The sequence below is a fragment of the Panthera pardus genome, unplaced genomic scaffold, assembly GCF_024362965.1.
Source record: "Panthera pardus isolate Hobbes unplaced genomic scaffold, ASM2436296v1 HiC_scaffold_11, whole genome shotgun sequence".
NCBI lineage: Eukaryota > Metazoa > Chordata > Mammalia > Carnivora > Felidae > Panthera > Panthera pardus.
The window spans coordinates 6,837,985-6,855,063 of record NW_026526666.1 but is presented as its reverse complement, the minus strand read 5'-3'; the positions used below and the strand labels follow the sequence as shown (position 1 = coordinate 6,855,063).

The 17,079-nt window shown below is 39.9% G+C and overlaps 1 protein-coding gene across 2 annotated transcripts in view; it reads left to right on the top strand.

Moving 5' to 3' along the window:
• Positions 1-2,935: 2,935 nt before the first annotated feature.
• MAN1A2 (mannosidase alpha class 1A member 2) overlaps positions 2,936-17,079 on the top strand; it is a 183,792-nt gene continuing 169,648 nt past the window's right edge. Inside the window, exon 1 of one of the 2 annotated variants that reach the window (XM_019457990.2) lies at positions 2,936-3,462. In XM_019457990.2, coding sequence (XP_019313535.1) covers positions 3,161-3,462 — 302 coding nt within the window. In that variant the 5' untranslated portion in view covers positions 2,936-3,160. The remainder of the gene's footprint in view (positions 3,463-17,079) is intronic. The other variant, XM_019457989.2, reaches the window with a different exon arrangement.

The following is a 17,079-nucleotide window of genomic DNA, read 5'->3' as shown; positions in this document are numbered from 1 at the left end:
TAATGACATTTTTACTTTCCTGAAGGAAAAATGGATTTTGCAAAAAAGGCAAGGGCAAGAAAGAGGAAGGGGGACATATAACCCTTTTCCAGAGCTATAGCCTTTTCCAGGTTGAACCTAAGTCACATTAGATTATGGCATGTTTCCTGATTGATCTCTCTAGTGTTAATGATTTGGTGTCAACTTAAAAGATATTCACTTTTCAAGATTCACATAACTTGCTAGGTCATTCACAGCTCAATATTTATTTCCCCTCATCTTTTCATGGAAAAGAATGACCTCATCAGTAGGAAAATCATGTTTCTTCTCCTTTGGCTTCCAGACAGGCTCAGCTTTAGAAACTTATTCATAACATTGTAGGGCCTTTCTTAAACCTACTCTTCACAAGTGTCCCAACACAGACCTCACTTTGGATTCAGCACACTTCACTACCAGCCTGACTCGGTGAAATCGTGAGGGGGGGGGGGGCTTAACATTTTTATCTCTTTGATACAGTGAAGCATGGCAAGTGACAATGACTTCTTTTGTCATATTGTAGGTAGTTAGATATGCAGGGCTTCTGAAAATAGTGCAGACTGGAATGTACTTTGACTTGTGCCAATGAACATGAGGATTCTTTTGCTTGATTTTTGAGCGAAGACTGTCCTTTTCTCCCCTGCCATTTAAGGGCCTCCTCTCTAATCCCCAGCTACCAGTGAGGATGTGCCCAGAAAGAATGACAACTTATCTTAATAGAATAAAACTCAACGTGAAAGTAAGTTGCAAGCGACAGTATACATAGTATAATTTATTTATTTATTTTTTTTGTATTTAATCACAACATGGTTCTTCTCAACGGTACGGATGAAGGCATTGCTTTTAGGCCTGGATTTAAACAATATCGCCCTTTTGGGTCTTAGCACCTCCTCGTTCATACTTGCCTTTTTTTTTTTTTTTTTTTTTTTTTTTTAACGTTTATTTTTGAGACAGAGAGAGAAAGAGCATGAGTGGGGGAGGGTCAGAGAGAGAGAGGGAGACACAGAATCTGAAACAGGCTCCAGGCTCTGCACTGTCAGCACAGAGCCCCACGCGGGTCTCGAACCGACGGACCGTGAGATCATGACCTGAGCCGAAGTCGGACGCTTAACCGACTGAGCCAACCAGGCGCCCCCCCCCCCCCTTTTTTTTAAATGGGAGTGGAGGTGCTCAGGAGTGTGAAGAGATCACGGGAGAACAATGTATTGCCGAAATTGAACCCCGAGGGGACTGAGGTCATATGGGGTCATACGGGCTGGGTTCACACGTTCCTCAGAATGGAAGCCCAGAGGAATGGGCAAGGTCGCCATTCTTAACACGGAGCCAGGCACACGGCCCGAGCTCAGTATTGATGAGCGAGCCTAGGGTGCCCAGCAGTGTGTACATGGGCTGCATGGAAGAAGTTTGAGAGCCGGCCGTTGAGCCCTAGGTACGGACGGTCTATACCACAAGACTCCCCGCGAAGCAAGATTAAACGCCAGAGCCCGTTAATTCTGGTAAGCCTTAAATGAGGCGAAACCTTCGCGACCTGAGCCCTCCTCCCGCTCCCCAAAGCCGGGTCAGGGCCACCAACCGGCGATGGCAAAGCGCCTGGCAGCGGCGAAGTTGGCAGCGAGACGCAGCCGGCGACCCTCGCCCACCGCGCGCCCAGACGACGGCGGCAGGACGCTTCCGGGGGTGCGCGCGGGCGGCGGGCGGCGGGCGGGCGCTGGAGCCCGCAGCGGCGCGAGGCCAGAGCGCGGGCCGGGCGGGGCGGGGCCGGGAGCGTGCGCGCGCACCTCACACTCCGGCGCCCGGGGACGCCCACTCGCGAGTCGGGGCGGCAGGCCGGCCCGCGCCATCCGATCCCCCGCACGCCGGGTCCCTCGCAGGCGTGTGCCCAACGGGTGTCGGCCTCCTGCTGTCTGCGCTCTCCGGGCCTCAGAGGCAGGGGCCGAGGACCGGGCCGCAGCCCCGCACCGCGTGGACGCGCCGCCTCTCCCGCAGCCGCCGCCGCTGCGAGCGACCGGAGGCGGCGCCGAGGAGGCCCCCACGGCGGCCGGCGAGGACGGAGACGGGGCCGACCTCTGCCCGCCCGAGGCGCGGCCGCTCCCGCGCGCCCGGGGCCGCCGCCTCCCCAGCGCCGAGCGAGGAATGAGCAGGCGCCTGCCCCTGGCTCTCGGACCGAGGGGCCGAGGCTCGGCTTCTTCCCACGCCGCAGAGCCGCGGGGGCCCGGTCACCGCGGCGGGGCGCGGCGGGGTCAGCGGCGGCCTCGTCCGGGGAGCAGGCGCCGGGGTTAACTTCGGCGGCGGCGGCGGCGGCGGCGGCGAGCGGGAGGCGGAGCCGGGCGGGGGCGGCCGCCGCGCCTCCCCTCCCCCCGCACACGCCGGGGCTTCTCAGTGGCCGCCCGAGGAGGAAGTTCCGCTCCCCGCCAGACCCGTGCGCTAGCAACAGCGGCGGCGGCGGCTGCGAGGGCGCAGGCTTTTGGGGGCGCGAATGCCCTTCGTGCCGGCCGTCGAGGGGGCAGCGTCGGAGCTCTCCCCGGAGCCGGGAGCCTGGGGGCGGCGTCGGGAGGCGCGGGCGTGCGAGACCCCCTCCCTGCGACTTCGCCCGGCGCCGCTGCTTCGCCTTCCCGGCGAGGCGGGAGACCTCCCTCCCCGTTGGCAGACTTCCGAGGAGCCCCTTATTTTTCCACCACCGAGGTGAAGAGATTCTGAAATCGAAGCATCAGGGGTGGTTAAGTGAACCTTCTGCAACTCCTCGGATCTGGTCAGGCTCCCGTTTGGGGCGGCAGACCACATTGGAGCATCTCACTGGGGTGCCGGAATGGAAGACCCCACCTTGCATCCTTTCTGCAGCGTTGCTTGCCTCGTCCGCCGTTAGGAATGAAGAGGAGACTTGTGATAACCCGAGGAGGTACTGAAAGCCAAATGGCAGAGAAAATATCACAGGACACAAACTAGTGATCGTGTGGGGGCCACACACGTTTTTGAATGTAATTGGACGAGCGTGAAAGAGGTGCCCTATTAAAAAGCACAACAGTTCTTTAAGAGGAGCAAAATTGAGTTTCCCCATTTTTGCCAAGATTTTGAAGACTGTTCAATGTATCGTACATTTGATATAAGATGATAACTTTATAAAATATTCTGCCCGAGAGCGTAAACGATGACTACCCCGGCCCTGCTCCCTTTATCTGGACGAAGGATACCACCTCTGAACCTGGGGCCGCCTTCCTTTCCGCATCACAGGGCTACCTTGAGACTTTCTGAGAAGTTTATCCTCCTCCTTATTCTAAGTGCCTTCATCACCCTGTGTTTTGGGGCATTCTTCTTCCTTCCAGACTCTTCAAAACACAAACGCTTTGATCTGGGTTTGGAAGATGTGTTAATTCCCCATGTAGATGCCAGCAAAGGGGCCAAAAACCCTGGAGTCTTCCTGATCCATGGACCTGATGAACATAGACACAGGTTTGTTTATTTCAGAAGTTCTGATATTAACATTTGGCAGAGCAAGGTATGGTTTATTGCATCAGACCGGTCTTAAAATTTTTCGTTGTTGTTGTTGCAGTAAAATGTAATTTTCCTCGAGTCGTTAGAGTTGCAGTTATTTCAGAACTGATAGAATGGAACCATAGACGGGAAGGGCTCCTAGAGCCTAGTCCTCCAGCTCCTTTGTTTTATAGAGGAGAAACGTTTGTGCTCAGAGATGTAGTGCCTCATATGAACGTTTGGGAATGGAGGTATGAAAATTTAATCTAAAGAAATGATGACCTATGCTGCGCCTTCATTTATTAAGAATGTGTTGCATTCAGTCTTAGTGCCACCCTGTGAAATAGACCCATTGAATCCTGACCGCTTCTGTGAGTTTGTTCTCTCCCAGAGGACTCTTATTCTCTGGCTTGTAGTTAAAGCTTAGTAGTGAATCTTAGCTTTTTAGGAAGGCAAACTATGGGCAGAATATACCTGTGGTGTCTTAACCTACAGAAATATACTGATTTCTGTTATTTTCAGGGACCTGTTTTGGTGCTCCATATGGAATTAGTTACGTTAAAAATATCATTGAATCTTACAGTTATTTCACTTTGTGTTTTGTAACAAGATTTGGTTATATATTTTAATTTATTTTTTATAATGTGTGAGATGGAGTGTGTCAAGGAACTATTGCAGTTTATTTGGTTAAAGGGATCACATTCTTTCAGATCACCAAATTGAGGGGAGCGCTCGGTGATTATAGCCAAATTGGGGTAAAATGGGAGCTCTAGTGACTGTCTCTTTAAATCATTTATGCAATTTGTGTCAGAAGAAGAGTTCGGGAAAGTAGTTTATTTTTCTCAAACCTACATTTTTTTTTTTAACTGTTAAATTCCCTCTTTTCCCTGTTTCTTAAAATAATTTTTGAGTGTGTGAAAAAAACTATGTGTTTGAATTCTGTTTTCAACTGACATTAGTTTTAACTTTTTATTAAGTAGGAGGTTTTTGGAAAAGCTGAGGTTCAAATGTGAGCCTAAGTTTAAATACTTGGGATAATGTAGTGTTGTAATGACAGCTGGTTTTTCCTTATTCTCAATCTTGTTAATTCATTATTTTCTTCCTGATTCTTTGACTTTTGGCTGAACCTTATGGAGTAGTTACTTCTAAAACTGTTTCATGCCATTATTCTGTAACTAAATTTGGACTTTTTGCCATCATTTTCATCTTCTGTACTCTTTTGCATCAGTTCCTTCTATTTTGCCCTTTGCCCTTTGCGACTTCGAGAAAATCTGATGTGATCTGTGAAATATGTTGCTGAAAAATTAGCACTGAAACTACTGTTTTCCTGGAGAAACCTTAGTTCCCATGATTTTTATAGAAGCTCTGATAAATATTTGAAAATAAAGGGTGTTAAGACTGGCTTCAGATTTTTTTTTGACAACCACGCGTAAACATTGTTTAACTCTATAATTATAGTAATCCGTCACATACTGAGCAGTTTTCTTCACATTTTAAGTGTGGTCTAAAGGTTAAAATATATACAGTATATGGCAACATCCTAGTTTAGAAATATTCACATAGAAAGATTCTCAGTTAAGTAGAGTTAAAATTTAAGATTTGAATGAGAATAGATATGTCCATCTTATTCATGTTTTAAAAAGCCTACTTAAATCTCTCAAACAAAAATTCTTAAATTAATAGGACCTGTGAATGCATATGCTTGTGTATTGCTATCCCAAATTCTTGGGTTCCTGAGTTTGGAATTAGAGGGTTGGTTATTGAGTTCTCATAGTAAGGGATGGTGGGTGAGCCAGATCCTGAGTTTTGGATAGTAAGAGTCCAGGTAGCAAATGATACTTGTGAGAGTTTACTCCAGTCTATTTAGTTCCTGAATTTAGGAAACCAAGAATTCACATAGTGAGGGTTCGGGTGAAGAGGGATCCCTGTATTACCTCTATACATATTTCTGTGCTTATATCAGTTTGTTTTTATCTTTGTTTTTGTATGTCATTGATTGTTGCTTACCATATCTTAAAGCACAGTCTACCAATTTCTAATTTGAGCAATGAAATCCATTTCAAAGCAGAGATCATTCAAATAAGTTTAAAATGTGAGACATAAAACATCAAGCTAATGCAGACATATTATCTTTATAAAAATCATGCAGAAAGATGGTATTTTAACAGAGTTAGTTGGTGCTAAAATCATACGTATTTTGGGTGTGGGTCAAAAAAACATCTTTCTTAATTTGAAAAGTACAAGTTGATAATTTATCTTAATTTTGTGTATGTGTAGAAGGGTGCAGGGTAGAGGGATGAGGAACCTTACTTTAATGGATAAGTAATGGAAAATAAATCATGGCCATTATTTCTTATTCACAGTATTTAAGGGGTACTTGTTGCATTGACTTTTCTTTATTAATGAGTTAGCTTAGTATTGTAGTTAGGTGCTTAAGTTCTGAGTCTTGACTACATAGATTCATACCCTAGTTTGTCACTGATTTAGATGTATGATCTTGAGTAAATTTTCATACTCTGTGCCTAAACTGCTTCCTCTGGATGACGGCATTTACTTTACAGATTGTTATATTGAATGAGATAGTAACATACAAAGTACTCAAAATAGTTCTTAGTATTTAGTAAGTGGTCAATAAATATTAGGAATTATTATCAATAATTATTGTTTTAATTGAATTACTTTAATTTTGAGGCCACTTTAAATACCATACATGTTTCTGAAAAGTTAGGTACAGATTAATATTTTAAAAGCATACCAGAATCTTGTTGTTGTCTAAAGGAACATTTAAAAAAAATTTTTTTTTTTCAATGTTTATTTATTTTTGAGACAGAGAGAGACAGAGCATGAATGGGGGAAGGTCAGAGAGGGAGACACAGAATCCAAAGCAGGCTCCAGGCTCTGAGCTGTCAGCACAGAGCCCAACGTGGGGCTCGAACTCACGACTTGAGCCGAAGTCCGACGCTCAACCAGCTGAGCCACCCAGGCGCCCCAAAGGAACATTTTATAACCAAAGTAGTTAGTGACAAATGTGTATTGCGTGTCTACTGTGTGTCAGGCCCTGCTTTAATGGAGCTTCCCATCTAGGAGGATGATGGGCATTAAATAAGTAAATTTGTTGAAGTATGAGGAATGTTATGAAGTTGTACTCAGTGCTGTCAGAGTACATAATGGTGCGATTTATCCCTGTGGAGTGGGGTCGTGGGACAGGCAGTGCCAACAGGGAAGGCTTCATTGAGGAAGCAGTGACTGGCTCAGAGACTTAGAACTAGTAGATTGCTAAGTGAACTAGAGATGTGGGAAAAAGTGGTCAAAGCAGAGGATACAACATGTGTGAGAACCCTAAGAAAAAAGCCTGGCACCATTGAGGACCTGAGAAATGTTCAGTATGGCTGGTGTGGGGCGGCTAGGTGAAGACTACATGAGAGGTCAGATTTGGCCTTCTTGTTGTTCAAAAAGCATGGGTTAGTTGCCAGCTTTCACATATCAGGAGATTTCCCACGAAAGTCTAGATTTCTGATTTCTCTTGACAAAATTAGAGGCTATGGTATTTTCAGGTGGCAATTTTCAGATTCAGATCAGAATCCCTGGGCAGGCTCCTGGAGAGTCTGCAGTTAAGTATTTTGGTCTTTATCTTGAGTACTGTGGGAAACCAGTAAAGGGTTTTCATGAAAGCAGGGCAATGCCATAATCATTTTTTAAAAATTTAAATAATCACTATGATTGCAGTGTAAACACTGGATTGGAGAGGAGGAGGAAGAAATGTAAAATTAGGAGAGCCTAGGTCACAGAGGAGATTGGCTTAGACCACACTGGTGATAGTGGAGGCGAGAAATTCGTGGAGAAAAGTGGTTGATTCAAAAGATGTTGAAGTGTTAAGTTTCACAGAAGTTGATTGTCAATTGAATATGGGGGCTAAGGGAGGAGGAGGAGGCCGTCCAGGATAACTCCCAGTTTCTGGGTGACATGGCTATGGATTACTAAGACGTATATACTATGTGGAATGAATAATTTATGTGATTGATGTTATATAAGAATTTAAGATAAAGCATTTTCATGGAAAAACCTGTATGTTCCCTTCTATTAAGTGGTTCACAAACAGTCCATAGTTTTCAGATGATAATAATGTAAAACGCATAGTTTGATGTTGCTGATAGTTTTAACATCTGTGATTTCAAGGTAACTAAAACAGGGGTCAGTTATAACACAACATGAATGTTGTTATAAATATACACTGGATATACATAAAGTATCATGTTCATAATTTGTGTACATAATAGACCTATCTAATTAAAATTTTACTTATTACCTTCATTTTTGAAACTAACATTTTATATAATGGCATTGTATAAATGGGATTTGTGGTTTTGTTTTGTTTTTTAAATATTTATTTGAATTGCCAGTGTGTTTCATCCTCTAGTCAGGATTTTGTTAGTATGAATTGAATACTTGAAGGTATGTTAACTTCTGATAGTTTCCTCAAACAGAAAGAACAAACAGGCTTTGGAGTTAAAGGGACCTAAAGTTGCATCTTGGTTTTACTAACTAGCTGTGAGACATTTTACTAGACATAATCACTTTTGACCCTGTGCTGGCCAATGTGGTAGTCACTAATGGCATGTTGTTTTTGAACTTGAAATGTATCTAGTCCAGATTGCAGTGTGCTTTAGTGAGAGTTTCTTAAGATTTTCATGTCATGATTTGTATTTTTTGCTTGATTCAGTTTTGCTTTTTATTGCATGAGTAGAGATTTAAAATCTCACTATTGTCATTTTAATTTTAATATCCTTCCTTATTTCATCCCTCTTCCATGCCTTTCCCCCCTTATCCTGTTCTTAGGGCATTCTGCTCGTGTTTGGGGGAGGTTACATCATTTAAGTCTGCTGGACTTTCCCTTGTAATGTATTTACCCCCTTTGGCTGGTGGTTCTTTTTACCACTTCCCTTTAATCAGAGTCTGTTTAAAGGAACGTCTGTATATACTTGATATTTACCAAGTCTGATATAGATGCCTTTATTGTGTGTGTGTGTATATGTATATGTGTATTTGTGTGTGTATGTATATGTGTGTGTGTGTATGTCTATTTTTATTGAGTGAATACCCTTTTCACCTGGGTAGTTGGAGGACAAGTTGATCTGTGTAGCTCTCAGTGTAATTTCCTCTATTCTGCGGTGATACTAGCATCTTTAGTCCTCTCACTGTTTTGGTGCTAGAGAACATTTTTATGTAATTCCTGAAATGAGAGTAAGTTGGCTGCATGGACATCTACTGAGGTTTTTGTTGTCTTGTCCCTTACCACCTAGAAATCAGTTTTTCATTCTATTTCCCATGCACTTCTCCCATCTCTAGGAGTTGCTCTCTAACTAACTAGTTAGATAATAAGGTAAGAATTGGGAAGAGACTGTGGGGAAAGACCAGTCAAACAGTGAGTGCTCTGACTGTGTGGAGGACTCTGTCCCATTTTTCCATTGGGACAGACCCTTGGTCTCTGAGATTAGTTACAATTGGGGTAGGGTAGTAGTTTGGTCATTTTTTGTTGCATGAGGTGAGGCTTGATTCTGGACAGTCCAAGTGTGGTTATAAGTTAGCAAAGAATTCTTCCAAATTCTGATACGATGGCTCTTATTTCTTTGGTAATCTGAGGTTTTGTCATTTTCTGCATCTTTCATAGGTATTGATAGTGATTTGGAAGAGGCTGCGTTTTGGGGCTGCTCATCAGATGACATTTTGTATATTACTTAAAGTCTAATTCTGATCCTAAGCCAAATGACAGTGACCTTGCTTTTATTAGTTCAGCATTACAAAATCACTGAATATGTTAGTATATTTTTCATTTTTCTCCAAAATGAATAAAATATCAGCATGGTTTGGTTAAAATGCAGAATGCCAAGGTATAAATGCTGATTTTCATGTTGGTCAGTGAGTGTTGGAAATTCCAGGAGATGACCTACTGTACAGTGCTCCACAAGTTGAATGTTAATGTGTTAACGGTATTTATTGGTTGAAGTTAAATGTTTTAAGGAAATCAGATTTGTTCAAGTATTAGTTTATTTTTTTTTTAAAGCTATGGTAGCCTTTCCAAAATTTCTCTTGGGTTTTATAAAAAGTGTTCTAGGGCTATGAAATGTTTATTTACTCTTATTAATATTTCTTGGATTTTCTTATTTTAAAGGATCCAACATAATCTAAGAATATTCCTTCCAAATTATTAACATTGTCTTATGTATGTTACATGTAGCCTCTAGAACATGTAGTTTAAAATTCGATTTTATTTTTTATCAGCATCGCTTGTTGTAAATCTATGCTTCAGTTACTTTCAGGGATTTGCATTTAATCTTATTTCCTGATAGTGTTTTCTGATCTACAGGGTTCTTGTTAATATTAACTAATCATCACAGCTGAGATTGCCCAAATCCACTTATGGGTTTATTCCCTTACCTCCCCTGCCTGTAGGTAGTGTTTTTCCTGTGTACTTTATCTTTCTCACGTATGTCTGTGATTGCATATTTACAGTCATTTGCTTACTTCTCGGTCTCTCCTAAAAGAGCATGGGCTCCTTGAGGGCAAATGACTGTCTTTTATTTATCTTTATATCTCCAATGCTTGAAGTACACTTGGTCCTTAATAAAAGTATATACCTATTGAATAAATGATGTTTCATGGTAAGGTGACAAATTCCCCAAGAGAAGGTATAAACAAAACACCAGGAAGAATTGAAAAGTAAGAAGCAAAAGTAGGAGGAATGATATCTTAAAGTGAGAAGCATATAGTCTTTAATAAAGGCCCTTTATAAAAAATAATTTAAAAAATTAGGGAAGAATTCCTGTAGACCCTATCTACAACATACTTATTCCTATCAAGGTACCTAAGGTATTTTGCATGCCCTCAAATTGAATTTCTCCTTTTTTTTTTTAAATTTTTTTTTTTTAGCGTTTATTTATTTTTGAGACAGAGAGAGACAGAGCATGAACGGGGGAGGGGCAGAGAGAGAGGGAGACACAGAATCTGTAGCAGGCTCCAGGCTCTGAGCCATCAGCCCAGAGCCCGATGCGGGGCTCGAACTCACGGACCGCGAGATCGTGACCTGAGCTGAAGTCGGACGCTTAACCGACTGAGCCACTCAGGCGCTCCTGAATTTCTCCTTCTTTAGGAAAAAAGGAGGAAAACAATGGAGAGCCTGTGGCAGTGTTTTCACATGTTTAACCTTTAGTTTTCACATCAGACCTGTTAAGTTAGGTATTACTAACCTAATTTTTACAAATACAGATATTATAAAATTGGATCATGCTGAAAGTTGGCACGTCAGAAACTAAACATGTTCCCCCCACTCCACCCCCCCACCCCCACCCCCCACCCCCCCAATCTGTGGTTTCTCTGTCCTCTGTTCAGTTATCTGCAGTCAACCGTGGTCTGGGGGCAGATGATTCTCCTTCTGACGTGTAAGGTCAGTAGCAGCCTAACACTAGGTCACCTCATCTCATCACACAAGTATCTTATCATCGTACATCATCATCATAAGAAGTGTGAGTGTGCTACAGTAAGGTATTTTGAGACAGAGAGGGTGACCACATTCATATAACTTTTTATTACAATATATTGTTATTCTAGTTTGTTATGAGTTATTGTTGTTAATCTTTTACTGTGCCTAATTTATAAATTAAACTTTATCATAGGTATGTATAGGAAAAAAGGTATATATAGGGTTTGTTACTATCTGTGGTTTCAGGCATCCTTTAGGGGTCTTGGAACTTATCCCCCACAGAGAAGGGGGACTACTGTTTTCAAAATCGGTAGTACATGGTAAACATGAATTGATTAGCTGGGCAAATGTTCTGTTTACTACTGTTTGAAAATGCTAAAAAATTTTAGATTATGGTTTGGGTTGACACTACACATTCATTGGCCAGAATAATCATTTACTATTTTTATTTTCCATTAACTGTGCACATTCTTTGAGAAAAGTTTATTTATTAAAAGAAATTTTTTTTAAATGTTTATTTTTGAGAGAGAGCGAGAGCACCAGAGAGAGAGAGAGACAGAGTGTGAGCAGGGGAGGGGCAGAGAGAGGGAGACCCAGAATTCAAAGCAGGCTCCAGGCTCTGAGCTTTCAGCACAGAGTCTGACGTGGGGCTCAAAATCATGAGCCATGAGATCACGACCTGAGCTGAAGTTGGACGCTTAACCCACTGAGCCACCCAGGCACCCCAGAAAAGTTTATTTTGATTGCCATTGAACTTTGCTGGAACATGTTTTCCTTATAGAACATGGCTGTAGTGAAGAATTTACAGATGAGGTTTTAGGATTTATTATAAGAAAAATCTCCTTTAAAGGTTATTGATTTCAGTGATTTATCTTGGAATTTTTGTAGTCCAGGAGAAAGGCATCATTGTATATTTAAAAGAACATTGGGCTTGGCGTGCTGGGTGGCTCAGTTGGTTGTGTCTGACTTCGGCTCAGGTCATGATCTCATGATGTGTGAATTCGAGCCCCACACGGGCTCTCTGCTGTCAGCACAGAGCTGGCTTTGGGTCCTCTGTCCCTCTCTCTCTGCCTCTACCCCATTTGTTCTCTCTCTCAAAAATAAACAAACATAAAACAAACAAAAACCCCTTCGGCTCAGTGTTAAGAGATAGGAGCTCTAGTTTCAGCATTGTCCTTACTTGTTAGAATGTATTTAGATAAGCTGTTTAATTTCCCTGTGCCTATTTATGAAATACGGGAATTGATTGAATCTTTAGATTGCTTCCAGCTCATACATACGAAATGCTAATAATTTCATGAAGTAGGGAACTGAAGAATGTGCAGTAATTTAAGATATCACAAAGACTATGAAAACAAAATGTGTTCTAAATAGGAATTAGCAGTGTCATTTTTATATATAAAAATTAAGGTTAAAAATCATTTTATATGTGGCTATAATTCATTTTATATTCTATAATGAAATTTGTACCAATTTAAAAGTGTAAATGAATGAAATGCTATTTTATACATTCTTGATTCTCTTATGTTTGAAAAGTATTTATTGAACTTTTTTTTTTTAACATTTTATATGCTGGCCTGAATGAAGGTAATAGATATATTTACAGAAGTATTTCCAGGTGTCATTTTTGAGCCCAGTTAACAATCCCATCTCTTAATTTGGTATCTAAGTCTTTAGGATAGATGCTATGGAAAACAAGCGTCCCTGAGTAAGTCAGGCCTCAGACCTGTGAAGGCTCTTATTACCCTTGATGGAAAATTTTCCTTGATTTTCTAACATTAATACTGAGAGATGCCTTTGAAAGTGTCCATTCTCTTTTATTTCCCATATCTAAACAAGAACTTTAGGGACAAGTTATATAAAGAGTTAAAGAAACAAAAGGATATGAAGTAATCTGGAGACTACAAAGAACAATGTGTATATTGTTTTTCCTTTTGCATTTTTGACAGTTACATATTTATAAAATCAACCTTTATTACCTATGCAGATCTCTTGGCCTCTCCTTAGTGATAATGAGGTTACTGTTAAAAAAACACTGGTCACATTCATTTATTCAGCAAGGGTTTTTGAGTATTTATTATGTGCTAAGCATTATACTAAGTATTGGGGATTATGGAAGATTAATTTTGACTTTGGACACTACTCAGAAATTTAAATCTTAGATTCAAATCTTAGCATCATTCTTAGAGTATATATTACCGATACCTTTTCACCTAGGTGAGCCTCTGGCGCATGCATTTAAGTCATTGGCATTTTTTTGAGAGGTCAGATAAGTTACCGTCTTCTCTTTCCTCCCCTTTGTTTTTTCCTAGTGAATTTATGTCATTAATTTATCCATTTCTGGAATATGGACTGTGTTATCTGGAAATAAGGTGCAGTGTTCTATAGCTTTTTTCGGTCAAGAACTAGGCACTGGCATCTGAAAAAAATATGCCAACCAATTGAGATGTGGCACAATTGCGTATATTTAGGTGTCTAAAACTGTCTATATAACTATATATATTTTATTTGTAAAGTTCTGTGTGCCATACATGACCTTTTAAATTACTTGGCAGTAAGGTGGCATCAGATACAAGGACATATTTGTTGGTATGTATCTGTAATGCATGTAATAATAAATGTGAATAATTTTTCTCTTAATGAGTGATGCCATTAATAAACATTTATCTTTTCATGGCCTGAATTTTTCCCTCTACTTAAAAAGATTGGTAATAACCTTGAACATTGAGTGGCTGGTCCTTCTTGCACTTGCACTATTTGTAAGTCTAAATTAATAGAATTTTTGTGAGGAACAACTTGATAGTATTAGCTAATTTAAAGTGCATATCTTTGGTTCAGTACTTCTTCTGAGAACTTATTCTTGGGAAATCTTCACATCACTGCACAAAAAGATGTTCCAATGTGTATGTAAACCACAATTTCTTTATCCATTCATTGAGGAGAGCACCTGTTGGGATGAGCACTGGGTGTTGTATGGAAACCAATTTGACAATAAATTTCATATTAAAAAAAAAAAGATGTTCCAAGAATATCCCTTGAAGCTATAACATGACATTTTTAAATGATTTAAATGTCTGTCAACAGGGGATTACTTACATAAATGGTAATAGGTCCCAGTATGTGCATAGTTCTTTTTTTTTTTTTCCTTTTTTTAACCCTCTATGGATCTTTCTGGTTATTCCCAAAAGCACCACACTGTTCTAATTTCATAGTTTTATAATAGTATGTTTTGATATCTGGTATAAGTTCTCTGTAATGTTGTTTTTTAAAGAGTTATAAGCATAAATAAAAGTCTTAACATAATATTACTGTCACTGTAGGTGCTATTTAAAATGTTAACATTTTCCTTTTTTAGCTGAAAATTACCCTTCTTGAGGCAAACCTCTAGCCTGAGTTTGACATTGTCTTAAGTACGTGGTTTTATACTTCTACAGCATATATATTGATATAAACTATCTCTATAAGTATAAATATATAATTATAATATAGTTTTGCATGTTCTTAAACACAGTGTATATCATTATGCAAGTTTTCTTTTTGCTCGTCATTCTTTTAACAATTTATGTATGTTTCTAATTGGGCTGTGGCTCAATTATTTTATTTACTTAGTCCATTTTATGAGTAAACCTCAAATTGTTTGTATATTCCCCTGTTGATAGATTCTTTGGTTAATTTCATACTATTGCTGCAGAAACCTTCTTGTACATGTGTTCTTGGGCACATATTTTTTTCTCCAAGGTAGAAATTTAGTAATAGAACTGAGTTGTAAAGTTGGTATATCATTGACTCAAAATTGTTTTGTTAAATTGTCTCAAAAGTGAGTGTACCAATTTAAACTCCTACCTGCATCTTCGTAAATGATGGTATTGTTAGATTTTAAAAAATCTTTACCAATATGATGCCAATTTTAGTTTTTATTTCCAATTACTAGTAAGGTAGAACTGTTTTTTTTTTTTTTTTTTTTTTATAACGTCGTTGGCTGGATTTCCTAGTCTTTAAGTTGCTGGTTTACGTTTTTTTTGCCAATTTTTCTTTTGGGTTTTTTTCCTTTTTCTTTGTATGAATTATACATTCTGAGTGAATTCTTTGTTAGTTATATGCCTCATACATATCTTCTTGTAATGGATGCCTTAGTTTTATACTTTGTTGATGGTGTCTTTGATTTTACAGAAGTGGAAAATTTTAATGTAATTGAAATTGTTAATATTTTTCTTTATGGTATTGCCTTTTGAATTTTGCTTAGGGAATACTTTTATACCCTGAAGTTATAGTGACCTATATTTTCAGTTCTGGCAGTTTTAAAGTTTCGTTTTTTACATCTAGGGATTTAACCTACATGGTTTTGACTTTTGTATATGAATGATGAGGTAGGGATTGAGTTTAGATTTTTCCATACAGGTGTCCGATTTTCCCTCTGCTACTTATTGAAGAATCTGTCCTTTCCCATAGATTTGTAATGTCATTTCTTCTATAAAGCTATTTTTCATATTTTCATAGGTTTGTTTCTGGCTTCTCTGTGTCCTTTTGCATATTTCTTTTGCATTAGCATGGCTTGCTGTTTTAAGAAGTATAAAAATGAATGTGGCATTATGTAAGCCTTGATATCAGATAATGCTATGGGCCGAATGTTTGTGTCCTCCCAAAATTCGCATGTTGAAATCCTGATTCTCAGTGTGATGGTATGAGGAGGGTGGGGCCTTTGGGAGGTAATTAGGTTATGAGAGTGAAACCCTCATGAACGGGATTAGTGCCCTTATGAAAAGATAGGAGAGAGCTTGCTTTGTCTTTTGCTCATTCCACCATGTGAGGAGTTGGCAGTCAGCAACCTGGAAGAGCGTTCTTACCAGAACCTGACATACTGGCACCCTGATTATGAGGTGGGTTTTACCCTGAGTTGAATCTAAACTCTTCTGTAAGTATGTATTTCTTCAAGCAAGGTAAACTTTGCATAATGTAAAATTAATCATCTTAAAAGTGAACAATTTGCTGGCATTTAATACATGCACAGTGTCGTGCAGTCACCACCTCTAATTCCAAAACATTTTCATACCCCAAAAGGAAGCTCCATATCCATTAAGCAGTTACTCCTCACTCTGTCCTCTCCACCAGCCCCTAGCAGATTACCAGTCTACTTTCTGTCTCTAAGGATTTATCTTTTTTTTTTAAGTTGATTTATTTATTTTGAGAGAGAGTGAGAGAGCACATGCTAGCTCATGTTGGCTCAGGACCTGAGCCAAAATCAGGAGTCAGCCGCTTAACTGACTGAGCCATTCAAGTACCCCAGGATTTATCTCTTCTGGTAAATGTTACGACCGATGTGGTATATGGTTCACATAAACACAGTCATGCTATATATAAGACCCCTTGTGTCTGGCTTCTTCGTGTAGCATAATGTTTTTGAGACTAATCCACATTTTAGCTTCATTCCTTTTTATGGCTAAGTGATACTCCATTGTTTTTATAGGTGATTTGTATATGCGGTTACCTGGTGATGGACATTTGGATTGTTCCCACCCTTTGGCTATTGTGAATAGGACAGCTGTGAACATGTGTGTACATGCATTTGAGTACCTGTTTTTAATTCTCTTGGGTATATCCCAAGGAGTGGAGTTTCTGGGTCATATGGTAATTATATGTTTCACATTTTGAGGAACTGCCAAACTGTTTTCCATGGCAGCTGAATCATTTTACATTACCATTAGCAGTGTCTGCAGGTTCCAATTTCTCCACACATATGCCAACATTTAAAAAAAATTCTGTCCATCCTAGTGTGTAAAGTGGTATCTCATTGTAGTTTTCATTTGCATTTCCCTAATGACTACTGATACTGAACATCTTTTCATGTGCTTTTTGACCATTTGTATATCTTTTTAGAGGAATGTCCACCCAAGTCCTTGGTCTTTAAATTTAAAAAAATTGGGTGGTTTGTCTTTTTTGTTACTGAGTGGTAAGACATCTTTGTATCTTTTGGATACTAGACCCTTATCAGATTGATGGTTTGTAAATATTTTTGCCCTTTGTGTAGATTATCTTTCACTTAAAAACGTTCTTTCAGGGGCGCCTGGGTGGCTTAGTTAAGCGTCTAACTTTGGCTCAGGTCATGATCTTGCGGTCTGTGA